General features: G+C 35.5%; 2 protein-coding genes and 1 non-coding gene across 3 annotated transcripts; all 3 read left to right on the forward strand.

Moving 5' to 3' along the window:
- The first annotated feature begins 746 nt into the window (after positions 1–746).
- Positions 747–7,148, forward strand: LOC145097277 (zinc finger CCCH domain-containing protein 44-like). Its single transcript, XM_079034816.1, has 10 exons — positions 747–1,416; positions 1,617–1,696; positions 2,005–2,192; positions 2,271–3,150; positions 3,920–4,047; positions 4,272–4,331; positions 4,442–4,492; positions 4,778–4,848; positions 4,954–5,090; positions 5,252–7,148. Exons 1-10 carry the CDS (start codon positions 1,097–1,099, stop codon positions 6,955–6,957), a joined length of 3,621 nt encoding a protein of 1,206 aa, XP_078890942.1. The 5' UTR covers positions 747–1,096; the 3' UTR covers positions 6,958–7,148.
- Positions 7,149–13,917: 6,769 nt separating this feature from the next.
- On the forward strand, positions 13,918–13,990 carry TRNAK-CUU (transfer RNA lysine (anticodon CUU)). The gene has a single exon. It is a non-coding gene; the product is annotated as a tRNA-Lys (tRNA).
- A 75-nt stretch (positions 13,991–14,065) lies between these two features.
- LOC145097278 (protein FMP32, mitochondrial-like) lies at positions 14,066–16,372 on the forward strand. The gene is made up of 7 exons (XM_079034817.1): positions 14,066–14,425; positions 14,563–14,694; positions 14,797–14,856; positions 14,956–15,032; positions 15,738–15,794; positions 15,909–15,975; positions 16,125–16,372. The coding sequence occupies exons 1-7, from the start codon at positions 14,210–14,212 to the stop codon at positions 16,242–16,244; spliced, it is 729 nt and encodes a 242-aa protein (XP_078890943.1). The 5' UTR covers positions 14,066–14,209; the 3' UTR covers positions 16,245–16,372.
- The last annotated feature ends 2,295 nt before the right edge of the window (positions 16,373–18,667 follow it).

An 18,667-nucleotide genomic window follows, 5' to 3' on the forward strand; every position in this document is an offset into this window, starting at 1 on the left:
CCTTTTTTCTGGAACCGGTTGCTCCTTTTTAGAAAGAAGAATAACTGTTTTAAACCCGTGACCACGTTTACACGGCCGTGTAAATGCAAAAAGTACACTGCGAAAATTGGTCAGACTTTCAAAGTACAATGCTCGAGAGACTTTGTTTACACGGCCTGTGTAAACATTTGCACGGCCGTGTAAACCTCTGAAAAGCCAAAATCTTCATTTCTTTGATATCTTCCTCCTCGATGCTCCGTAAGTCCCGAAATTTTGTCCGCAACTCTTATTTACCTCCTCCAACAATATCATACCTCCAAAAGTCCCTGAAATATTACAAAATATGTGAATGAAATTGCCTCATGAAAAATTCTGAAAAATATGCAAAATATATGAGTTTAAACTTAAATACAATGCACTTTTATGGATTAAAACTACAAAATGAATGCATAAAATGCACCTAACAATACTCATATGTAAACACTTCAAAAAAATTCGTTACTTAAATGTGTCCAAGAAAGAGTTAACAAATTATAAACAAAACAATGATGTAATTACCCTAATAACTCAACTTTCCTAAAAATAAATCGAAGTTTAGTAAAGAAAAAAAAAACTCATAAAGAAGGTATTTTTTATACCAAGTATCAACCCTTTTTCAAAAGATATATTTTAGGTATTTTATGTATCAAGTATCAACCCTTTTTCAAAAGATATATTTTTGTGTGGAATGGGGTATATTTGTTGCTAAAAGAAACATAAAAAAAAACTAAATCACGTGTCGCCAAGTATCAGAGAGAATCCACAAAACCACAAGAGCCGCGTTCAACGCCCTCTCTTTCGTGCAGCACTGTCGTGTTGCCGAAAGCTAAAGCTAAAACTCCACCCAACACTACCCGGATCATCCCCTTTCTCTACCTATAGAAACGACGACGTACCGGTCAAACAACACGCACTTCTCACCTGCATTTCTGTCTCTGTGAAATGATACCCTGTAGGTCTGTACGATACAACAGCTACTCAAATTGGGAAACCTAGGGTTTGTTAATTTGTTTCCATAATTGGTCATCATGAACTGACTTATAAGTTTTGAGCTTAATTCGGTTGATTCGTTAACTCGATGGAAGTTCGAAATTCGGAAGCTGAGAGTCATAGCTCTGACCAGAGTCAACCGATTCAGGAAACGGAAGGCGATGATGGGTCGAAGATGGATGGAGGTCCGGTGGATGTTGTTGGTGCTGTCGAGTGTGCCGATGAAGGTGGGGGAGTGGAGGTTGAGTTAGGTAATGGAAGCGGGGGAGCTGAATTGGTGAAGAAGAAGCGAGGCCGACCACCTAGGGCTCAGGCGAAATCGCCGCCTACTAAGATGAATAAAGAAGTGGACGAAGATGTTTGCTTTATCTGCTTCGATGGTGGGAGTCTCGTGCTCTGCGATCGCCGGTTTGTGTTAATTTTTTCTTCTTCTTAATTGTTGGATTTTGGTAATTGATGTGTGTTTGTTTGGATTTCAATTGAACTTCATGCGAATGTTACTTCCATTAAGTTCTTAATGCTAGATGTCGGATATAGTAAGAGCTATATTTCTGCACATCGATGAATTGGTGAATAACATGATTTCTTCTTTTTGTTTTTTGTTGTAGAGGATGCCCGAAGGCATACCATCCGGCTTGTGTCAAGCGTGATGAGGCATTTTTTCAATCCAAAGCTAGATGGAATTGTGGTATGTTTCTTTTCCTGATATACCTTTTTTCTCCTCTTCTGAATTCATTTCTTGATTTGTGGATGTTGTGCATATAAATAAAATATATACCATTTTTATGCTTCTTGCTATAACCCCATAGAATTCTGATTATCTGATTGCTTAGTCATGTGAAGCAAAGGGTTTTTCTTTCAAAACAGATGTGTTAGAACTTAGCATATTTGTTCTACTGAATAAAATCACTCACTATGATCTGTGTATTGTCTATTCAACTCTATAACTGTGAACAGAAGTTGAGTAAGTTGCAATGGTGTTGAAATGAATTTCAGGTTGGCATATATGTAGTATATGCCAGAAGGCAGCCCATCATATGTGCTATACTTGTACATATTCATTGTGCAAAGGATGCATTAAAAAAGCTGATTATGTATGTGTCAGAGGTGATAAAGGCTTTTGCACAGTGTGCATGAAAACAATTTTGCTGATTGAAAACAATGGACAAGAAAAGGATGAGAAGGTATGCACTATGCAGCATCATATCTCCATAATACTTGCTAAAATGGCTTAAATTCAAGAATTACCATTTTTTTTTCAGGCTCAGGTGGATTTTGATGACAAAACTAGTTGGGAGTATCTTTTCAAGGTGTATTGGATCTATTTAAAAGGGAAATTATCTTTGACTCTTGATGAGCTTACTCAAGCTACAAATCCATGGAAACGAGCTAATACAGCAACCCCTTTAGTTATCCCATCAACATGTGTACACAATGGGGACAATGATCTTAAAAGCATTACACCAGAGATTTCCCCTCAAAATCTCGAGACAAGTGAATCTAAAAGACAAAAGACAGATGAACACATCCAAAAGGAAACTGTAATTACGAAAAAACCGGGTGCTAACGAAAGCAAAGAATGGGCAACTAAAGAGCTATTAGATTTTGTTGCACATATGAAGAATGGTGATACATCATTGTTATCTCAGTTTGATGTTCAAGAACTTATGTTAGAGTACATAAAAAGAAATAATCTGAGGGACCCACGAAAGAAAAGTCAAATACTATGCGATTCAAGGCTAAAGATTCTTTTCGGGAAACCACGTGTTGGTCATTTTGAAATGTTAAAGCTTTTGGAGTTTCATTTTTTCCTAAATGAAGATCTCCCAAAGAACACAATCAAGAATATTGGAAAACAAGTTGACCCTGATTGGAATCTTGAAAATATGGTGACATTGGGTAAAGATAAGAAAAGGAGAAATCACAAGAAGAGTGAAGACCGGGTCCCACAAAATAAATTGGATGACTATGCCGCCATTGATGTCCATAATATGAACTTAATATACCTTCGCCGTAAATTGATGGAGAATCTTATTGACAATAGTGAAGAGTTTCGTGTAAAAGTGATTGGATCAATTGTGAGAATAAGAATATCTGGTAGTGATCAAAAGTATGATATGTACAGACTTGTCCAAGTTGTAGGTATTGCATTTTACCACAATTTATTACAACTTTTAGGCCCATCATAAAGCTGTACTGTGTTTGGCATTCATCAATACTCTGTTATAGATACTATTTACAATAGTACCGGTATTCCTGATATTGTACCAGAATACCAGATAGATAGTAGATAGATAATACGGTTACTATTGTAAATAGTACCGGTACAATAGTACTTACCACAGTACTTGTAATATTGTACCAGATAGATAATATTTACAATAGCACTACTGCTATTGTAAATAGAACCGGTACAGTAGTACTTACCATAGTACTTGTACGGGGTACAATAGCACTAATGCTATTGTACCAGATAGATAGATAGTATTTACAATAGCACTACTGCTATTGTAAATAGTACCAGTACAATAGTACTTACCACAGTACTAGTATTTGGTACAATAACACTAGTGCTGTTATACCAGATAGATAGATAGTACCGGTATTATTGTAAATACAATAATACTAGTATTTGGTACAATAGCACTAGTAGTGTACATCGTTACTATACTACTGACACTCTGCTGGCATGGCGTAGTATTGGTACTATATTGTTCAAGTTTTTATGTTCTACCTGAAAAGGTGGGACGTAGACTGACATTTAATTAATTGTTTGTACAAAAGACGTAAATGCCCCTGTCATTTTCATCATTGAAAATAACCTTAGAAAGCTTGTCGAGTCTGGTGTAACAAGCACAAGCACATGCTTATGTCAGATGTAGCGCCTAAAAGTTATGGTTGATATTTTCAGGTACAAGTAAGGCAGATGCACCATATAAGATTGGCAATAAATCTGTAGATATTTTGCTTGAAGTATTAAATTTAGACAAGAAGGAGACTGTATCAATTGATACAATTTCAAATCAAGATTTGTCTGAGGTAACCAATGTTTTTATTATTTTTATTTTAACTAGCGATCATAAGACATGAATAATATTTAGGTTACATTGCTTTTTTTTTGATGAGAATGAGGAGGGCATTCATGTCTTTTGCACAATAGAGAGATCGAAAACAAGTTTGTCCTTCCTACCTTTTTAGGTGGGACAAAATGCAGTACAACGTGTTATGTCTTGTCCTGTCTTATGGACTTTTTTTTTTTAAAGGATGAATGCAGACGTTTGCGGCAAAGTGTAAGATGTGGGCTTGTAAAGCGGTTTACTGTAGTAAGTCTGCATTTCCATTTTTACCCTCGATCTTGATCCAAAGTTGTGTGTTTTTTTTACTACTTGGTTTCCTTGCTCTTTTTTAAATGCTAATTTTGTTCTTGCTTTAGGGTGACATACAGGACAAGGCAGTGTCCCTCCAATCTGCAAGGCTCAATGACGTGAGTAGTTTTGGCTTTAAATGCATTAAATAGCACTCTACTTTCCTTGATTTATTTCTTATAGCATCACACTTCCATTTTTTTCCCTATTTCATCATTGTACTTTGAAAAATCTATCAAATTATAACAATGTCACTAAAATACACAACAATTTTTATTGTTGTAATCGGGTAGATTATTCAAAGTCCAATTCCAAAAAAAAACTGAAAGTACAATGCTATAATTTGGGTAGGGTTTTTCATAAGACAACACCTTGACCATTTTACCCTTCTTTCTGTACTCAAGTTGATGGAAGCAGAGACATTGCGGCTCAATAATCTTCGTGATCGTGCAAGTGAGAAAGGGCATAAAAAGGAATATCCTTTAATAAAAGATATTGTTTAATTGTTATGTATTTATTTCTTTCATGTAAGTAATTTCCTGTTAACTTTAAAATTTTAATATTCCTTGACAAATTTCACTCTTAGAGAATATGTGGAGAAACTCCAACTTCTAAAGACACCCGAAGAACGTGAACGCAGATTGAAGGAAATTCCTGAGGTTCATTCTGATCCAAAAATGAATCCTGATTATGAAACCGATGACACTGAGGAACATGGTTTGTTTTGTCCTTTTCCAAATAGCTTAAATGCAAGAAATAGCAACCTACTTTCATTTTTTCTTATTAATACATTCCATTGCTAAAAGTACATTGCTATTTCTTCCATTTAACATTTTACTTCGTTCCTAAATCCTAACTATTGGTGTGTATCTCTACAGTACAACAGATGAAGCCGAAGCATTCCAGAATTAATCACAAGAACACAAACTCTCCTAAAAAACAACCCGAGTTTATAAATAATGTCACTAGTAGCCCATTGAAAAACAAGCCACTAAGGCACCTAACCATTAAACCCGAAGAGGGTTCGACCCATGGGTCAAGTGGTTCGGTTAGACCACAAACCAAGGTCACGTCCAACGGTTCAACCGTCACCAACCGGACCCACGCCACGTCATCATCACTCAACACACCGACTTCCATTGATAGTGATATGGAAAAACTATGGCATTATCGTGACCCAAGTGGAAAAATTCAAGGACCATTTTGTAAAATACAATTACAGAAGTGGAGTACGACTGGTTACTTTCCGGTTGATATGAGGATATGGATGAAAAACGAGGATGAGTCTTTACTCTTGAATGATGTATTATTAAAAGAGGAATCGCCAATTCCGACGGAGAAAGTCGGAATCGGAATCGAGGGTCTCACCGTCCGTATTCCAATTCCATCATCCACCACTGTTCAGATTCCGAAGTCAATACAACCCGATCTCGCTAGCCCTACACCAATCGAAAACAATTCCACGGATAAAGTCGGAATTGGAATCGAGAGTCTCACGGTTCGTATTCCGATTCCATCGGCCGCCGTAAAGTCAACAGCACCCGTTCTCGCTAGTCCTACACCGGTGGAAAAGGAAAACAATTCCGATGTCAAACATGTTTCTACGGTTTACGATAGTTCAAATGTCGGCATGGTGGATTTACCGAGTCCGACTCCAAAGACGAGAAACGAAGACGAAAACGTGTCCGGAATCGGAATCGGAATTGGAATCCCGGTTCAAGATGCTGGGAACCGGAATCCTGCTAATTGGAGTAATGGTGGTGGGGCGGAGGTTTCGAAAACGGGCGGCGAATGGAGTGGGTATTCGCCTACTTCCGGCGGTGGATCGGTGGCGGAAGTGGGTGCTGGCGGTGATCATGGTGGTTTACCTTTGTCACTGCCACCATGGCAAGGTGTCCGTGAGACGATTGAGTTTAGTACATTGGCAGAGGAATCAGTTTCCGATTTGTTAGCGGAAGTTGATGCAATGGAATCACAAAATGGTTTCCCTTCACCTACTTCAAGAAGGAACAATTTTGTTGAGGATTTGTTCAATGGGTCCTTTGAAGATTTCAGTCCCACCCCTAGAACAGATACACATCTACCTTTCCAGTCCACCACCACCACCACCACCACAACCACCGCCGCCGCCGCCACCACCGCCAGTTTACAACCTCTGCCTTTCAAGTGGCCCGATATACCGGAACAAACCGTATCCAAAAACACAATAGACTTAAATAATTCCACGAAAGTTGAAGCTAACGAGAGCCGGAAACCATCACCATCACCACCGCCGCCACCACAACCATCACCACCACCGCCACAACCACGACCGGGTCAAGAAATGGCGACCCGGGTCAACCCGTATTTGAACGTGGGGTGGGACCCACAACAACGAATGTATAGTCCGAGGGAAAGAAGTTATAAGGTTGAGGATATGGGGTATAATAGGAATGGGAAGCCAGCTTGGGGGCGGCAGGGGTCGTTTGGTGGCGGCAGTGGTGGTGGTTATCAGAGACCGCCGCCAAAAGGGAAGCGGGTTTGTAAGTTTTATGAAAGCGGGCGGTGTAATAAGGGAGCTTCGTGCAACTATTGGCACCCGTGAGGTGGTTTTTGGAGGCATTTTATTTATATTGTTGATCATTAATTATGTATAACCCATATATATTAAATATTAAATATAAATGTATAAAGGATGTGTCTACTACGATATGTAGTTGTAGTAGGTCATATGATTTAATTGACTGAGAATACATCAGTCGTCATTCTAATACAAATTTTCCTCTTAGAATATAATATCCTCGTTAGTATGTTACTCGTATTGTTTGGGTTCCGATTGGGACACAAATAATAGAAGATTTTTTTTTTCAGTTCACTGTTAACATGATAGCTTAACTTATGGTAATTTGGATTTTTTTTTGAAATGTTTTTAATATTTGTATTGGAATTGTCTAATCATGTTGTTTTGATTTCAAACAACAATACTAAAGTTCCATAAGAATGTGGTAAAAAAAGGTAATGATGTAGGCAACCACTTGAGATTATGGATAAACAATGAATACAAAAGGAATTCTAGTGCAAATTACAAAGTACAAACCACTAGGAAATTGAACGTGTTTAGACTTTAGAGAGGGTAATGATCCACTACAAAGTACAAACCACTTGAGATTCGAATAATCTATTGGTTACTAGCCATCAAAATTTGGATATTTATAGATTGAGATTATGAAAAGGCATAATGACTTAGGAGGGTAATAACGTTTCCTGTTTGTCTATTTTAGGTTCCTAACGTATTTTTTGTGCGTATTACACCATTAAGGTTATTATAACTGTTTACAAATAGTCATTTTAACAGGAAGAAAGCGGTAAAATGGATTATTTCTAAACGGTTATAACAACCTTAATGGTGTAATACACACAAAAAATACGTTAGAGACCTAATATGGACAAATGGAAAACGTTATTACCCTCCTAAGTCATTATCCCCTTATGAAACTATAAACCCCTATAGTAAATTTTTACTTTTTAAATAAGAAACTTGTAGGTCTTGGGTTTGGTAGTTTGGATGTTTTTAACCTCGACTTTCTTTATAAATGAAAGTGGCGGTTTTTTGATGACAAGGGAGCTCTTTGAGTTAAAATTGTCAAATTTTGTCGTAGGGAAGGTGGTGGTTTTTCGGACGATTCGAGAATAGGAACTGGAGGGGGTGTTTGACAAAAGATTGTAGGATCCATTAATCACCTGCATGAGAATGGTTGTATTCCTTCTAATTCCATGTATAGAGTGGTGGGGGATGAGACTCAAATGAGGTTCTAGAAGGATGTTTGATGCTTGGATATTCCTCTTAGGGAGTGGTTCGGGAGACTCTTTGTTTTGGACTTTAATCAAGATACTCGAGTAAGTGAATAGTGGGATTCGGGGGGATGTAATTTTCATTGGCGTCGGGGGATTAGAGGAGGGGCTGAATTGATCCAATTTGATTATCTTGTGGAGATATTAAATCTTATTCGCATAGGGGAGATGCCAGATAAGTGGTCTTGGGAGCTTGAATCGTCGGGTATCTTTACTGTTAAATCAACACGAAATTGGGTGTGCTTTTGGATCTAATTCCGGTAAGAGCTAAACTGGTGGAAGGAGGGGGGGGGTGATAGATTCCTTATTGTGTTATGCGTTTCACAATTCTCAAGTAAGTGTGAAGCATTTGTTGATGCAGTTTTCGGTTGCTGATCAGGTTTGAAGTTGGGTTGGGCATTTCCTTCATTTGGACCTTCTTGTGTTTTCATCTATCCGTGATGTGGTGGATTGGGTGGATTCTAGACCGACGGTTCATATGGAACGCCTGATTGTTGAGTCGGTGTTCATGGTGGTCATATGAGTGCTTTGGACGTTTCGTAATTCTTTACTTTTTGGTAGCAATAAACCTAGAAAAAATAGGCTCTTGATTTTGTTGTGGATCTTTCTTTTCGTTGTTTCAAAATTCTAAGGCTCGGGTTAACTGGATGATGTGGTTACAAAATCCAATCCGGTCTTAATTTGTTCTTCTCTCTAGCTCCTTGCTAGATGTTTTGTTTTGCTAGAGGTTAACTGGATGATGTGGTTACAAAATCCAATCCAATGCAATCAAAACATTTCTACTTTTTATTCTTTTTAATTTCAACAACTTTATATGAAATACACATATAAAAATAAATACTAAAAATCTTAAAAACATATATTCAAAATAATAAATACTAAAAATCTTAGAAGGGTAATAACGTTTCTTGTTTGTCAATTTTAGGTCCCTATATATTTTTTGTGCGTATTACACCATTAATGTTATTCTAACCGTTTACAAATAGTCCTTTTAACAGGAAGAAACTAGTAAAAGAGATTATTTCTAAACGGTTATAACAACCTTAATAGTGTAATACTAAAAAAACATTAGAGACCTAATATGGACAAACGGGAAACGTTATTACCCTCCTAAGTCATTATCCCTTATGAGAATAACAAACTTTTATTCTCATTTGCATTGAGTGACAGACCAAAAAAATTCGGAAAAAAATTTGTAATTTGTTTCTTCTTTTTCTTGCCTGTTTAATAAAAAAAGACATAATTATATAGTGCATGTCTTGTTGGGTTTTTAAGGGTTAGACCATCTCCAACCCATTCTTATTTTTTTCCTAAAAATAGAGTAAAAAATGGGGTAAATAGTGTTTCATCTCCAACTCTACTCTATTTTTTACCCCAAAAAATATATTCCAAATATATTCCATTCTTCCAACTTATGTAGGTTGTCAAACACATCTCTTTTACTAATTTGGTTTTATCAAAAATATAATCTATATTTTTTTTCATTACAATAATACTAAATAAATAAGATTATATTTATAACACATTTATAAGTGTAGTACCTGGTTCCTGGTATGTATTTTATTCTAGTACTTTGCATTTTGGCCTTGGACTAGGCGAGTTGAGGTCCAACTTGTCGAGTCAGAGCGTATTGGACGCAGAAGTTTAATGACCTACTTAACGAGCCCGCGTCCGGACTCGGCGAGTAGGCGCTGTCCGAACAAAACCCTAGATGGGGGTTTGCACCCTATTTAAACCACTTATTCAGCCTCCCTTTTGTCCCCAATGCTTCCAGAACTCCCCATCGCAAACCCTAGCCGTTTTTTAGAAGAACTAAGGCATTTTTGGTGGATCTTGCTAGTTGTGACCATAAGGAGGAAGGTGAAAGACTTGAGGAAACAAGTGGAGACCAGGGGAACCAAGTTTGTGCATCTTCCACAGTCCATTGGAGGTATAAAGCTGTTACCTTGCTCTTTTATTTGATAGATCCCTTTTTGGGGAGATTTAGGGCTTTTATAAGCCATTTTTGGTGACCAACCATGATTGCAAACATGGTTGGGGGTTAAGGCTTCAGAATCAGGTCATTAAGGGAGTCACAAGGCGGTTGGGGGCTGCTTTTGCACCCATGTAAGGTCCCATGCATCATAAGAGCTTATTTTATGTCCTTTTGAGCTCAAAGTCCCATGCATGCACGTAAAGTTTGTAACTTTACGTGCGAGAACGATTAAAGGAGCTTAGATCTATCTTTTGGTCAAGAGTTGTACGCTGGAAATCGAGAAATGAGACTTGGACATGATCGACTTGACGAGTCGTTCTTGGGACTCAGCGAGTCCGAGGCAAAACTTCCCTTTGCTGTTAGGGTTTGCAGGAACCCAGTTGAGTGCTAGAAGGGCTTTTAGAGGGTCCAAGGGAGTGACCCAACGTATTGGACTTAGCCTTAAACCTGGAGTTCATGGGACTCGACGAGTGCAAGAACAGACTCGACGCGTCCAAGGCAATCTCCTTATAGTTGAAGATGAACTCGACGAGTTGTTCATACAACTCGGCGAGTCAAGGACAAGACTTGTTTATCAGATGAAGGTAAACTCGACGAGTTGTTCATACAACTCGGCGAGTCGGATGAAGGTTTATTCGATGTTCATATAGAAGGGGAACTCGTCGAGTCGTTGCTAAACTTGACGAGTAGAGTCGTGGATAAGGACGGGTAATGAGTTAGGAACTCGACGAGTTGGCGGTCCAACTCGGCGAGTCGAGTCAACTGGAAGTTGACTTTGACTTGGACTTGGACTTGGTTAGGGGTAAAATAGTCATTTTACCCTAAGAGTAGATATCAGATTCTGACTGAGTGTTTTGTGGGGATTATAGCCGGAGGATTCTGCAGCAACAGCAGACAGAGATTTCCCGCACAGATTATCAGCAACTACTCGTACGAGGTGAGTTACCTTCCAGTAGTGGTGGGTCTATGGCCACAATGCCGGCCCACTAGTAGGAGTTGTATGTTAGATGATTGTCTTTGTGATATTCATCTAGGTTTGCTGCTACCTGTTATGTTTTATGTGCTAACATATTATGATATTATGTGATAGTAGTAGTAGGGGTGAAATAGTCCCCTGTTATCGGTCGATAGGACCGAAGGAGTAGTTTAGTACCCATCCATGCTAGCTAGATTATGATATATGTAATATGATATTATGCGGTAGTAGTAGGGGTGAAATAGTCCCCGGTTACCGGTCGATAGGACCGAAGGGGAGGCCAACACCCATATATGCTAGGCAATATCTGATCGACATGACAGAAGGGGAGGCCACCACCTATATATGCTAGGTAGTATCCGGTCGACAGGACCAAAGGGGAGGCCAGCACCGAGATATGCTAGACATTATCCGGTCGACAGGACCGAAGGGGTAGGTCGGGCACCCAGATATGCCTGACAGCATATATATGTTATGTGATTGTATGGTATGTGGTACGATGGGGGAACTCACTAAGCTTCATGCTTACAGTTTTCAGTTTTGTTTCAGGTACTTCTTCAACGAAGGGGAAGGAGCCGGCGCGGTAGCTTCACATCATACACACACCTCAGATTCCACACTATGAGATTCCTTGGGATTGTACTCTGACATTATCACTATTTTATGATTTGGATTTTCAGACATTATGCATAGTTTCATGAGATGTAATGGGTCGACAATGTTTTCCTATGAATGTTTTAATTAAAGTAATTTATAAAAATGAAATTTTTGGTCGTGAAAATTGGGTCGTTACAATAAGCTTTTGTAAAATACGTTATCGTTTTTTAAAATTTCAATATGTGTTTAACTTTTTATAAGAATTTGATGAACAAAACATAAACTTTAAATTTATAATTAGTTAATATAATTTAATATATAAAAAAATATTATAAGTATTAAATATTACATTTAAATTATAATTAGTAGGGTAAAAATAAATTAGATATATATAAATATATGAACAGAAAGACTAAAACCGACAATACAAAGTTCATCTCAATTTTGAAAGAAATAAATATTATAACACCATATTTGGTGTAATGCTATTCATATCCCCCAAAATGGGGGAATAAATGGGGGTGAGTTGGAAAAAAATGGAGAAAAAATAAAGGAAATAATGAAAATGTAAGTGGGTTGGAGATGCTCTTAGTACAAAAAACATTCATATAAACAAATAACTATGGAAGTAATAACTATATTTATCGCTTCGTATTGTCTAAAGATTAAAAAAGCCGTTAAAATATGATATATTAGTCATATATTGTCGTAACAACTAGAATATTTTCTAGTAAAAAAATGTTTCTAAATTGAGTATAGATAAATGGAAGGATGAGAGAAAGAAAGAATAAAAAAAATTGCTTACATTGATGAATATCGACTAAAGAAAAAAAAAGTATGTATGACATGTTAACCCATAATGAAAAACAAACTATTGTGTGTGAATAAATAGAAAAAAACAGATAACAGCACATAAATACTGTACATATGCTTAAACAATGAAAACAATTATCCTTTGGTTTTGGTGAGGTCATAACAATTATAAACAAAGTAGAAGTTGAACTTAACTGAATCTAATTCAAGGGATAGTCCATTGAACCACATAAGCGAATTAATCAACCATATGGAGTTGTAATAACATATTTAGGGTTGGATGCCACAAAAAAAAATTAAAAAAAAAAAGCCAAAACCGTATTCCTTTAATGTTTCACACAAATACACACGACCAAGATCTGAGTGTTAGGGCAAAATTTAGTTCAATGACCTATCTAGCTCACAACATATGTGTTTAGTGCCTCATATATTTACACTTCTATCTGAGAGTTAGAAGAAAATTACAAAGGTGATTTCAACCATTAGTCCATATTACATTTTTTTAAATCTATGCTTAAACCAAGAAAAATAAATTAAAAAATGTTATAAAAAATTGTTCTTTCGCATTGTGCAAGAATCGAACACAACATTATTTATAAACCTTCAGAACATCCACCACGTAATAAACATAGAACATCCACCACGTAGTAATCATCACTACCTCAAGTCATTTCATGTTCTCACATGTCATCCGAACATCTTCTATCTAAGAAAGTCATTCATGAATGTTGAACAAAGTGAAAAATTGAATATTACACCACTTTTGCACTATTCCCCAAATCGCAAAAGCTACCCCACATGCAAATATGTATATGATTTTATAGAAAAATCACAAATAACCATGCAAAATTTTCCTTATGAAACATGTTCATTAAAAAGCCAAAAAACAATGCTCGGTGTGCTCAAATGTATCTTCCAAACCGGTCATATAAGTCGTCATCAAATTCATTATAGGTGTTGAAACAATCAATTTTGACGTAAATTCAACAAAATGACTGTGGGGCTGTCAACTGAAGTGTTTTATTGGCCCGCTCAAAATTTTAACCAAGTCATTATGTTCAACATATTAAAATTAAAAATAGAATTTTTTAGATCAAAAAATATATATCCTTACTATTTTACTCATAAACAACATATATCCTATTTATGGAGACTTTAACCCTTAATCAATGTTTGAGTGGCATTTCCATTAATACTTTGATACTTAAATAATTAATATACATTTTCTAAACAATAAACAATTTTAAACTACATTTAGCAATATGATTATTATAACCTTGAATAAATAATACACTCGTCCATATATACAATCATCTTGTATATTAATACAACACCAAATATAATTTCAACAAGCCCGTCTAGCTCAGTTGGTAGAGCGCAAGGCTCTTAACCTTGTGGTCGTGGGTTCGAGCCCCACGGTGGGCGATTATATTTTTTTTCGTCGCCTCGCCCCCTCCAACGCCGATTTCTTAGTTCTCAGCGCCAGAAACGTGTACGGAAATGGATTGATTTCCAGATCTTTTTCATTTTAACTTTTCAATCACTTTTTTCAGATTGATTTCCAGTTCTAGTTGATCCACAACCACGATCTTCAACAAATTATCAGAGAGAAAGTTACAAATTTAGTTCCCAAATTCGATACTAATGGCCGCTTATGCGGCTTTCCTTCGTGCCGGAATCAAATCGAGATCGGTTCACGCAACCAACACATCGCTGTTGCAAGGCGGTTTCATCTCCACAAATACACTTTCATCTTCATCTCATTTCAATCCGAATTTTAGCAGATTTGATTGCAGACAAGTTTCTCAACAACCTCAATCTAATGGAAAGCGCCTGTTTCTCGTCGATACCCTAGCCCTAGTAAGCCATATTCTCGTCTCGACACCTTCAATTAATTCAAACCGCTATTAATTAAATGAAAAAGCTTGCTTCTTTATCCGTTCTAATTTGAAATTTCGGTAGACGTGAAAATGTGATTGCTTGTGATGAATTATCAGGTGAGGAGATTAGAGGGTGAAGGTGTGCCTTCAAAGCAAGCTGAAGCAATTACCTCTGCCATTATCGAGGTTTTGAATGACAGTTTGGAAAATGTTGCTCAATCCTTCGTCTCCAAGGGTGAAATGGAAAGGGTTTGTTTCTAATCTCAATGAAATTAATCATATCTTTCAAATTTTTTTAGGTTAAACTCTAAATGGCTTTCGCCTTCATGTTGTATCTGCATTTTGCTGTAGATTGAGATGATTCAAGATGGTAATTTGGGGAAATTCAAGTCTCGAGTCCAAAACTCTCAGGTAATCACATTCCTAGATCAATATCATCCTTTTCATAATTTGTTACTTTGATAATGTAATTCTTACTAATTACCTCAATTATTGTTGTCACTGTTATAGGAAAACCATTTTTCATTATTGCAACGTGAAACAGAAAAACTTCAGAGTGATATAGAGAAGATGCGCAGTGAGTTAAAGTAAAGCTAACAACCATTCGTTAATTTAATCTGATTTATAAAAATTAAATGAAAAAATTGTAGGAAATAGGAACACATTTTATTCTTTTTACCAATATACACAATGCACTTTATAACTTTTACGAATATACAATATGTTTTGTAGTTCGTATGAATCAAGCGTATAGAATGAAATCAGAGTATGAATTGAATCAAGAACACAAAACGTAAATATAATCTGTTTGGTTCTTTATTGCTTCTGAAAGAGTACACGAGATGAAAGAATAAAGTGTTTCAAGGTTCACAAAAAAAAATTTATTTTAACTCCTATACCTACCCCTATTTATAGGAGTTATCAGAAGCACACAAAAAATACATAAAAGCTAAGACACTTAAGCTTCGACTCTAAAACGCCCTTATGAAATACATACATTCGAATACATGAATACAGATTTCGAAACTAAACATAACAAAAGATGCTTCGACATCTCACAACACATTTCGAACTCTAAATGTTTTACCCATAATAGAAATGTATTATATTTCTTTACTCATAATAGCATCTTGCGTTCACTTTTTTCAAGATAATAACAACATGTAACTCAAAAACTTGTAAATATAATTAAACTTTTTACTGATAATAGCAATTCACATAATACTATAAAAGCAACTCACTTAATATATATATATTTTTTACTGATAATAGCAATTCATTTTGTGATATAGGTATGAAATTGACAAAGTAACTGCAGGCCAGCGTCTGGATTTGAATCTTGAAAGGGGGTAAAAATGACAAATCTGTTGTTTTTAATTTTTAATTTTTAATTTTTAATTTTTTATAATATCAAGAGAACTTATTACCCTTAATGTGATATTACCAATACTCGATGAATACAGGAGAATTAGAGATGAACTATCGAATCAAAATCAAGAAACATCCAACCTCACAAACAAACTTGATAATGTGAGTACGCATGCATCACTTTCATATATCAACGTAATAATAATAATAATAATAATAATAATAATAATAATAATTTGTCCCACAATGATTAAAAAAATGTGAGAATTATGAGTTGTGGGCTATGTTTTTAAAATTGTTATTTGGATCAGGAAATCCATTCATTAAGAGCGCATTTGGAAGCTGCAAAATACGATGTGATAAAGTACTGTATAGGTACTCTTGTCTCCATTTCTGCTGTTGGTTTAGCTGTTCTCCGAATACTTATGTGAACACTAATGTTGCCAATAACTTTTTGTTCCAGAAAACATGTTACATTTTTTTTTATCATTTATCTGTAAAATAAAGTATTTTAGAAACATTTGTTTTACGTGTTTTTATGTTTATATTGGTTGCTAAACATTAATTTGCCGACTATATATAAAAAGGTAAAAAAGTTGATGAGTATATTAGTTTATTAGATGTTAACTTATCAAACATTTTAGATTCACAAAAATCTATACTTCGAATCACTTTTAAATCATAATCATATAAAATGTACATCAACTATGCCATGGTCAAAAACTCAGTCCCTATTATACTTGAAACGACTAAATTATCCTCATGAAATGACTATTATCCTCATGAAACGAAAAGTAATTTTGTGATAAGGACAATTTACATAACTTTTGAAAACCATAGGGACTATGCTTGTCAAAGAAAAACAGCAAGGGTTTAGCTTGTGACGTTTGATAAAACCACAGGGACCAGTTATGTAATTTTGTCTTTTTTTAGTATTAATTTAAAGCGTAAGTTATGGGGTTCTGTGGGCACCCCTACCCAAACTCGAACCCGGAACTTAGATGGGGTTAATGAAAGTTGAAGATTTCTAAATATCATGAAATCTATTAAAGTGTGGCGTACTAAACACACATAGATGTGATGTAGTCGCTAATTTGTTGTAGACTTGTTCTTAAGTTTGAGATGCAGTCGCTAATTTGTTGTAGTTCTTGTTTTTTCTTTTCTAGCAAACAATTTACCTCTTAACTAGTAAAAAGGTAGTCACTACCGAGGAGCCTTGCACAATAAAAAGTAATGGGAGGAGAAGAGTAAGAAGAGCCGGTCCAAACGTATATGGACTCGGGACGAAAAGATAAAAATGGTCCCTTAAAGACAAATATTATAAAAATTCAAAAAAAAAATAAATCATTTGTTCTTCACTATAAACGCATACAATTAGCAATAACAAGCAAGCCAAATTGTTTATCTTTTGAGTTAGTTTGAGTTTGAACCAACTTTAGGCCATATATATAAGGAAAAGTTCAATAGAGAACCATAAATATGGGTTCTTCAATCAACCAAATATATATATATATATATATATATATATATATATATATATATATATATATATATATATATATATATATATATATATATAAAGCTTATTCTTTATCGAGAAAAAATCTAAAAGTATCTATATTCATATATTAACATTGTGAATGTGAAAAATATTTTTCGGATTCACCGTGTGAATCCGGATTCACGTTGTGAATTTTTGAAGATTCACATTGTGAATTTGACGTAAAAAAAAATCGAATTTTATATCATTGGAAAAAGGATAAAAAGTTATAAATTTCTGTATTTTTAGTTTTTTTTTTTGATAAAAAATAAGTTGTAAAAGTTGAAAAAAGATTGGTTCGTTGGTTCATTATGATTCTCTAATGAACATCATCCTATATATATATCTAAAAAATTTTGGGCCCACTGGAAACGTGGGCCCTGGGAGGTCGCCCGGATTGCCAATCGTTTGGACGGGCCCTAAAAGTAAGACAAAATGATCTTTTTCTCTCCTTATCCTTATGTCTTATCTGGCTCCACTCTTTTTGCGACACTGAACCTCGATGGAATTGAATGAGATGGATCCACCAACCCTGTTGGCTACTTTGGAAACTGTGTCATACCTTGTATAAGTGTAGCGAAAAAGATATTGCTAATGGGGAAGAAAGGATTCCTGACTGCTGTTAAATTTCTTGGGGAGAATCTACATAAGATCCTGAAGGATAAGAATTGAGTGATGAAACATATTTTGAGGTACGACAATGCATACCTGGATGGAACCACGATATTGGCGTTGCCAGAACACCAAAGATCTACCCAAAAGTTATGAAACCATTTCCATAGATTATAATTATTCAATATCCATGAATTCTAGCAAAGAATTAAACGAAGATATTGAGATCGGTGTGTGCCTTGAGGGTACCGAGATGGTGGCTTTTGTTCGTCTCTTTAATCATGGATTGGAAGCCTATAATTAGATTAAGGAATTTATCTTAGTTGTTTCTATTTTTTTTGTTAAATTTTGGTTAATTTTGTTTGCATCTATACCATGGTTCACCGGCTACCGGTTTCAAGCAAAGAATGGTCATGAGATGTTGTGTGGCACAATTTTGAAATGAGCTGCTTTATATCATTGTCAAAGAAGAGCCTTTTTATCATTGGGCCATAGTAGAATGTTAGAAACCATTATATTTATTTATTTATTTATTTATTTATTATTATTATTATTATTATTATTATTATTATTATTATTATTATTATTTTTGTGTTTGGATCTTGAAGAATAACATGAGTTTACTTTATGAATTTATAATTTGATAGGCATGAACTATATCTATTCAAATATTAATGTAAATTATATACATTGTATTATACC

Source organism: Lactuca serriola, chromosome 4 (assembly GCF_051521515.1).
Source record: "Lactuca serriola cultivar US96UC23 chromosome 4, Lser_US96UC23_V15, whole genome shotgun sequence".
NCBI lineage: Eukaryota > Viridiplantae > Streptophyta > Magnoliopsida > Asterales > Asteraceae > Lactuca > Lactuca serriola.